Here is an 8,358-nt window from a genome sequence, read left to right on the forward strand (position 1 = left end):
TAATTCCTGAACTCCTTGAAAATTACAACAGAGATTCAGGTATTTTAAAGCCAGAAAGGACTTTTACTATTCTGTAGCCTGGTCATCACCATAAAATGGATCATAGAAACCTTCTCTGAAATACCTGCTGGAAAAGCTTTTCTGCTGGTTGAGCTAGATCTATCTAGTTAAAGTTATCTGATCTTAAATTAAAGATCTTAAATGAGGACACATCATGGAAGCTATATTCTGCTCCATAGAACATTTTTGTTATCCGGTTACTGTTCTGTAAACATGTATACTGTGTATGTAAATATAAACTGGGGTCTAGCACTCCTGAGCATTTAAGCAGCCGATTTTCATCTACATTCCCCTTAAAACACTTTTGTGCCCTTTAGGATCTTCTGCCAAATCCACAAACCTGTAAAAAAAAATAATGGAAAAATTTCTGCAAGACGCCTGCTTTGCAAAATAAAATTCCAGGAACTGCTGGAAGTATTCAGATTATTCAGAGGAAGAAAGAGCTGATGCAAAAGATTTAGAAACTGTCTCATTTCCTATTCCAAATGAATTCAGTAGTAAAAGTTGCTATACAACTATATTTAGTGTTGAATGTGATCCGTAGAACTGCTTGAAATTCCATTTTCTGATTTATCATGTTACTGATCTCACAATTTAAATTGGTGTCTGGTGAGATTTGGGCCCAAACAGAATGTGTCCTGTTTACAAGAAAGCTTAATTAGCACTAGCATCTCTACACATTTAACAGGAGGGATCACACTCCTCTTGCATGTACTGCATGTAAGAGTGTCTAAAATTATGTTACATTTTTTGCTGACACTTTCCTCTTTAGCTGCTTTAGCAGACTTTGCAATATCCTACCTGATAAAATTTACTTTGGCCAATATTAATCAGTCAGCTTGATGTCCTAACATTTACTTTTCTCTTTTGTTGTTTGCAATGCCTCTTGGAACTGGGACAAATCTCAGACATGCGCTCATGTGAAGTCTGTGGTATGTACTATATAAATGAGACCCCAGTTCTAGCTACCTAGCTACCATCTGAACAGTTTTCTTAGATCATTATTTCTGAAAGGGATCAGTTTTCCTCGGGTGCCATGAAGGCACTAGTAGCTTTAATATTGCTTGTTCAGCTTCCAGTTCACAAAGCTATACCAGCAGCTCCCCCTGCTCCCTTGGGCTGTGATGACCCAGAATCAGAAGCAGCAGCTGAAGTAGCTGTGAGTTATATTAATGCCCACAGTCATCATGGATACAAGTTTGTCTTAAACAGAATTGAGAATATCCGCGTGCTACCCCAGGTAAGTGAGGATCTTGCAGGCAGAGCACTGTGTTAACCTGGAGATGTTGGGAAAGGACCGACAAGCCCTGCCAAGGGCTGTATCCTCACATGGGGTAAATCAGCATGACTCTGTTGATTTAAATGGGGCAATGCCACCTGGTAGTAGTTGAGAATCCCGGTCACTGGGATGTGTCTCTCAAAGAGCAGAGCAGAGGGGGAGAGAGAAATGGTCAGATATTTTTGTACAATGCTAGAAAGGTCTCGGTTTACAAATGCAGTATGCTTGCTAGGGCAGATCGTTCCAAGTGCTGATTTGTGAGCCCAGCAGCTAATCTGGAGAAAAACTGTGAGGATAATCTTTGTGATGCAGGTAATTATTTATTGGCTAAATGCATATATATCATAACCCCACGCTATTAGTGATTTTGTAGTAGGCATTAATTTTACCTAATATCCCATTGAGCTGACAAGGAAGCTGAATGGAAATAACTGCAGCTCATTTTCACTAAGATCTATTGCCATCATTGTAGGCATCTAGAAAGGCTGTAGAAATGGTCATGAATGCAATGCATGCATCCTTTCAGAATCTGTGATTCTCTCAGAACATTGAAAATGGTCCCAAATATTAACATGAATGAAACTCATGGCTGTTTTCTACTTGTTATGAGAAAGAGGATAACAAAGTCATTTACAAGAGACTAAAACAGACATCAACATGATTAGAAATGTGCCCCCAGTTACTCACATAAAAACACTGGTGACACTGTTTCGCTCATATTTAATACTTTTACACTAAAATAACTTCATTGGTTTAAATGGAATCACTCATGACTCAAACCTCAGAGTCAATCTCAGAGCTAGGGAATCTCACTTTTGCCCTTCCACTCACATGTCTTATGTTTCAAAGGTTCAGGAACAACCATAAAAGACCCTGATACCATAAACAACATGAATATTGGGGCTGAAACTCAGCTGGTGAAATTCAGCATAATTCCAGTGGACTAAATTGGACAGGCCAATGTGCGCCAGTGTTTATTTGGTATCTGGTTATAGAAACACAAAGTTTTTTCACCAACACAGCTGTTGGTTTTTAAAACTACCCAACAAAATAAAATCAAGTTAACTTAAGAGAACTGACCCACTACATACAGGCTGGACCAGTACCTTAGTTTGAAAAAAGTATCAGTGTGACAATCTTGACTTACTCCAGCTAAAAAACTGAGTCCTGTTTTTTTATGAAGTTAGATAGTAAGTAAGGACTCACTCAATTATTCTAGTGTATACCTGGAGCTACCCAAAGACAGTCCACAACAGAGACCACAATGCAGCCCCAGAGAAGAAATCTGATGTTTTGTGAAGTAATTACTTCAATTCCTGCTTTTTCTTTTCTTCCAGGGGCTGAATAATGACATAATATTTCTTGAACTTGACTTGTTAGAGACCGCATGCCATATTCTCAGCCCTACGCCTCTTCCAAATTGCACAGTAAGGAGCTTCACAGAACATGTGAGTATTTTAAACACTACTAGCTCGGTACAAAGCTGCACGTTCAGTATGTTGATGCCAGAGGCTACACTATCATCAGTTAGATTCCCAAGCAAACGTTCTATCACTGTAACAGCCCACCCAATCACTTGTAGCCTCCTTGTTGATTTAGTTGCCTTTACGTCATGAAGGATTTCACTTCTGGATTTCTTTCATGTGCTGTTATGTGAAGAGGGTAGGTCACTGTCAGCATAACATCCCACACACGGTCCATGAATGCCATGGGGCATGGTTTAGGGGCTTCAGATTCAGCCCTCCATGGCCAGCCCAGATGCACTGCCACATTGCAAACGGCAGACAGGGCAGGCTGTGGATCTGTGTTACCTAGTGAAATTCTGCCAACGCTGGCCACCTAGTCCTAGCCAAGGCTGCAGAAGAGCTATTCTCTTCAGACAGGGCTCTGCCTTCAAAGGAATGCTCAGCTGGAATTTACTGGCCTCAAATATTTTGTTCTTATGCAAGTGTGATCCAGCTGTGACAAACTTTCCCTAACTGAACAGCGGAGGTGTTGTCTGAGTACAGGCAGCTCTGGTTTCTGAGCAGAAAGCAGAGCGAGCGATTCACAATTTAAGCCTGCTCTTTCTAGAATGGGGCCCAATTCACAGAGCTCATGACTAAATTTGAACCATGATCCACCCCTATATTCACCAGGGCTCAGATCCCATTCTCCATCTTGGGGGAGGTAACTCTAACTGTTCCCTCTTCCCAGGGACTCCAGCTTTGCTTCTGACATCTCCTCCCCTGTGCATCATGTTGCATGTCAGCCAGCTCACACAGGCAGCACACTGCTGTTACCATGGCCACTGACCAGCTGAGATTAGTGACAGTGTATCAAACAGCTCAGCAAAAGGTCTTAATTCATAAGTATTCATACTCTTTGCTCTTTCTGAGAGAGGAACCTGAACCAAATGTCCATAATCTGGCTATCCTTGAACCTCCTATACTTTTGAGATCCAGATTTGGATCCAGATTTTGCAGCTTTGGTCTGCCGTTTGAAAAACCACAGATACCACAACATGCCTTGCAGCGCCTTTGCAATCAGCCTGATTTCGCCAGAAACACTCAGCTAGGATCTGTTCTTTTGAATGAAGTAATAGTTGCCCTTTTCAGAAATTCCTATATATCTGAACGATGTAACCCCTTGATTTTTGTCTCTCTCTCTCTCTAGGCAGTTGAGGGTGACTGTGATGTTAAACTGCAGAAGCTGGATGGAAAGTTATCTGTACTTGCCAGTAAATGCCACTCACATGCAGGTAAAGACTTTGTCCTTTAGGTTTGAATCTAGAGGCTGGAGTATTATTATAGCTGTTACAGTTCACTAGCTTTCCTGATTCTAAAATGCTGTGTATAAATACGGCATATAGGATGACAGTTAATGGCTTTTCTAAACCCAGCCATTTTGAAAGTAATTTTTCCCCCTTTTCTGATTGTATTCACCTACAAACCCAGCACTCTCTTTGCTTCTCTTTACTATGACAATTAAGATACTATAAGACTATCTGGGGACCAAGTCCCAGATTTGACCTAGAGATTGCTGGTACTGAGGCTTCTCACTCAGGAGCTTAGCCTCAAGAATTGATTCCATGTTGATCTGAATTTACTGGAGCTTGTTGATCTTCAGAGCCCCTTTGCCAGATGCAGATGATTTACTAAACCCAGAATTTTCAATATTGCCATGGGAAAACAGATCTCTATGCTGCATGCTCTGTACGAGATGTCTTCAGTACTACTTTCAAAACTGGTGAGTGAATGAAGCAACACTCACACAAACACAATTCCAATAAATTAAAATATCTTTATTTTTCCACCATTCCTTGTGTGAGCCGACACATCTTTTCATTGGTGTCATGGATAGATTGCCAGGAAAATAATTGATTAAAATCTGAGTAAGAACATTCAAACTGTGCTACTGAAGTCCATAGCACTTCGGCTTGCGGGAAGACTTGAGTGGCAGAAGTCGCGTGAGGTACTGCCATCTACAGTCTGTGCTGCAAACATTCCTGCCGCTGTAATTTGGGACAGACCATTAAACACTGTTTTGCGTGACTGAATAGGCCTATAATGCCTTTTAAAACAACCTACGATGTGATCAAAACATGATTTGTTTGTTTCCTCCTGCAGACTCAAGTGAAGATGTTCTCCAGCTCTGTCCTGACTGCCCACTGCTGGCAAGTTTGAATAACACTGAGGTATTAACAACTGTTACAGCTGCACTCAGTGACCACAACAGCAAAACTACTGATGCTTACCTCAGACTGCTTGAGATCGGAAGAGCCAAAATCCAGGTAACTGCTAGAACTGTCTGGCCTTCCATGTAAACAGAAAATTTCTTCTGTGGTAACTGTACAGTGCTACCACGTTTGCAAACAGATTTAGCCTCCTCTAATTTGCCCTACTGAATGAATGTTCTTGATTTGCCAAGCGTTTTGTGTCATTTTTGCCACAGGATTCCCTTTCACTTCGGTGGGAAATGCAGAGCTAGAAGCCACATTCGCCTTTTATCTTTTCTCAGCAGCTCTGTCGTTTCACAATGCAAAGTTAGTTAAACAATTTTCCTGTTTTATCAGTATCACCCAGCGCATACTGTCTCTGTTGAGTTTGCTGTGGCTGCCACTAACTGCTCAGCAAAAGAAGCTAAAGATAACGTGGAGGCTTGTCAACTGCTTCCTGACGACCAGTCTGTAAGTATGCCAGCACATCAGTCCTGATCTCACCAGCTCAGAGGCAGAAAAGCAGCATGCTGTGATGCCCTCGCACTTGTGCAGGAATAGAACTTTGTGAGGATGCAAGTGCAAGAGTTGTATATCACCATGATACGCTTTTCAATATATAACTCCTAAAGCTATATCACACCTTTCTCTTCTCTCTGAGGTATCTAGACTGAATCCTGATGTATTTGAATATATTTCAAAAAGATGTAAGGACTGAAGTGACCTTAACACAAAATATTTTTAATCAACAGAATATATATTATTGTTTACTCTTCATAACATGAGCACCTGAGAAAATCAGGCTCTTTGTACTGGACAGTACGCAAATACATAGCAAAAGGGCAGGCTGTTTCACCTTCCTACAATTTAAGTGCTGTCAGTGTGCTTTGTTCTGATATATAGGCTCTTGAGAATTATACTGTATATTTTATCATGCTAAAATTCCCCTTTTGTTTCTGCTGAAACTGAGTCCTAGGCAGTTTTAGTGGGTGGGAACCTTTTACCTAGATACGTATATATTCTTTCCCTCCCTCATATCCAGACATACAAAGGATCTTACTGTAGAAGAATACAGGAGTCTCACTTATTTACTGGTCATGCTACAGACTAAAAAGCAAGCACTTTACTGCTCAGATAAAACATGAGAAGATGTAGCTATTTCTAAATGTACTGAAATTAAAAACTGCAATGCAGGTCTTTTCTAGTTTATAACTATTTTCTCTTGACTATGTTCTGCTTTGCTAGAATTTTGGTTTCTGCACAGCAACAATGGTAACACGCCCCTCACAGGACCTCAGAGTGGACTGCCAGCTCTACGGACATCAGGTACCATCTCCAGATATTCCCTCCCTTTCCAGAATATTCTAGCCTACTGGTACTGATAGAACTAATCACCCTGAGTTTACCTTTCTCACTGTAGACTGCATTAGCTATCTGTGACAATCCAAGTTTAACTTTGTATTCTGAAAAACAAGGTAAGGTAACTCCTGATTATCCTATGGATTTCTGTGCCAGGAATTATGTTACCTCTGCCATCCATGCTTGACACAGTTTGTCCTCCTAACCATCTGGTAGGGCAGAGGGAACCAAACTCCGCTCAGCTAGGGGGATGGGCCAGATAGATGTAATACATAAATGAGCCATTGTGGTAGACTAAATCAGCTGGGGTTTTTTGCTAGTACTCCTTCGATGTGACTGAATTCAGGGAGGCCGACCCTCACTGCTGTAGCAAGAGGAGGGGAACATATATGCACTGGACCTGAGTGATCGTCGGGTATTTTAGCCTCCGTTTGGTCTGAGAAGGGCTAGGTGGTGGCTGCATACTTCCTACGGACCAGAACCCTTGGTAACACAACAGTAATTAGCTGTCTAGGAGATACGTCAAAGAAAGAGTAAGACAGCTGGTCTTGAACCAGCTGCACAGGTGGCCCTGAAAGTTCATGTAGCACACAATTTGGTTAAAAATGTGTTCCTGGGCTCCTATGTATGTGTTCAAATGCAAATCAGACTTCTGTGATGGTCAGGAACATTCTGTACCTTGGCTGGAGGCCTGTATCTGGTTAGGAGCAGGGTACCTAACAAGGTATCAATAACCTGTATGTTATAAGCCCCAGGTCACTGAACACAAACACAAACTGTTTTTCTTTTCCAGCCTGGAGTTACCTACTCTCAAGCAGGTCAAGATACATCAGCAGGACTGGTGCCCAGTGTTGTACAAGGCTTCACAAACCATAACCTCAGGCTTTCCCACAATAACCCTTTTGCATCTGAATCCAGCTCTTCAGAATTTCCTTCTTCCGTGCTCTCAGCAAAATCTGTAGCAAAGAGAGCAGCTGCAAAGGTTGCTCAGCATGACAAAGTACCTCACCCAGTTGGCTTCGCGCCTCCTCTTCCTCCTCCTTGCCCTGGGAAGATTCGCCATTTCAAGATATAGGCTGTGTTGCAGACATGGCAAAACAGCTAACTGAAGGATCAGTGTGCAGCAGCAGCATCAACACACAGACCACAGCATCAAGTGCAAATAGGTGAGAATGCTTGACTCTGAGCCCAAATGAGTTTTACCCTCCAGAGAGCAAAGCCATGGCCAGGATCTTGCAAAGGCCTTCTTCAACATGTAGACAATTACAACATCTAGCAGCTGTTTTCACTACATATAGGGATGCTCTAGTTAAAATGCAGAAAATATTGTTTCAATGAAATTGTTGTAAGAGCTATGCAACAGTTGTAGCTTTGTAATAGAAACACCAACCAAAAGGTTACTTCACAATAAAATGTTCAACAGAAATGCTTTGGTACCTTCTATCTCTACGTATTTTCATTTAGTTGTCAAGTATCTCCTTCACAGCATTATGAGTCATATTCTGGGCTTGTTTGCAAAACCAGTAAGCTCCTGCACTTCTCATCAGATTCACTGGGATGTGTGGGTGCTAAGCACTGCGGAAAATCAGGTCAGTCCTTCCTTTTGATCACACGCCAATAAAACTAAAAAACTGGCAGAAAAAATGTATTTTTCCCTTCCACCTGTAGTGTTTCCTAGCACATACCTAATTTTAATATCCACCAGAAGTACCTCAATACTTTTGGATATGGGCTAAGTGCATCCCTGTCTATGAAAAGAACAAAGAATCAGGACACATTCATTGCTGTGCAGACTGAAAGCATCAATCCTTCCAGCCAAACACATGTGTATTCTCTGTCTTCCAGCAGATACACGGGTACAATCTGATCATGGGGTACTGTATGGCCTGTGTGCATATGAGGGAATACCAATTCAAGGGAACAAAAATATAATACAGAATGTATCTATATAATAGGACCCAGA

General features: G+C 41.5%; 1 protein-coding gene across 1 annotated transcript; it reads left to right on the forward strand.

Moving 5' to 3' along the window:
- The first annotated feature begins 1,026 nt into the window (after nt 1–1,026).
- Nucleotides 1,027–7,821, forward strand: AHSG (alpha 2-HS glycoprotein). The gene is made up of 7 exons (XM_005438477.3): nt 1,027–1,300; nt 2,677–2,787; nt 3,995–4,079; nt 4,948–5,111; nt 5,394–5,507; nt 6,282–6,362; nt 7,189–7,821. Exons 1-7 carry the CDS (start codon nt 1,097–1,099, stop codon nt 7,468–7,470), a joined length of 1,041 nt encoding a protein of 346 aa, XP_005438534.1. The 5' UTR covers nt 1,027–1,096; the 3' UTR covers nt 7,471–7,821.
- The last annotated feature ends 537 nt before the right edge of the window (nt 7,822–8,358 follow it).

This window comes from Falco cherrug, chromosome 11, assembly GCF_023634085.1.
Source record: "Falco cherrug isolate bFalChe1 chromosome 11, bFalChe1.pri, whole genome shotgun sequence".
Taxonomy (NCBI): Eukaryota; Metazoa; Chordata; class Aves; order Falconiformes; family Falconidae; genus Falco; species Falco cherrug.

Excerpts from the sequence above, each read along its gene's own strand:
- AHSG (XM_005438477.3), top strand. The coding sequence starts at position 1,097 with ATGAAGGCACTAGTAGCTTTAATATTGCTTGTTCAGCTTCCAGTTCAC. Across the intron at positions 5,112-5,393 it reads TCGGAAGAGCCAAAATCCAG|TATCACCCAGCGCATACTGT; the intron begins GTAACTGCTAGA and ends CTGTTTTATCAG. Across the intron at positions 6,363-7,188 it reads GCCAGCTCTACGGACATCAG|CCTGGAGTTACCTACTCTCA; the intron begins GTACCATCTCCA and ends TTTCTTTTCCAG.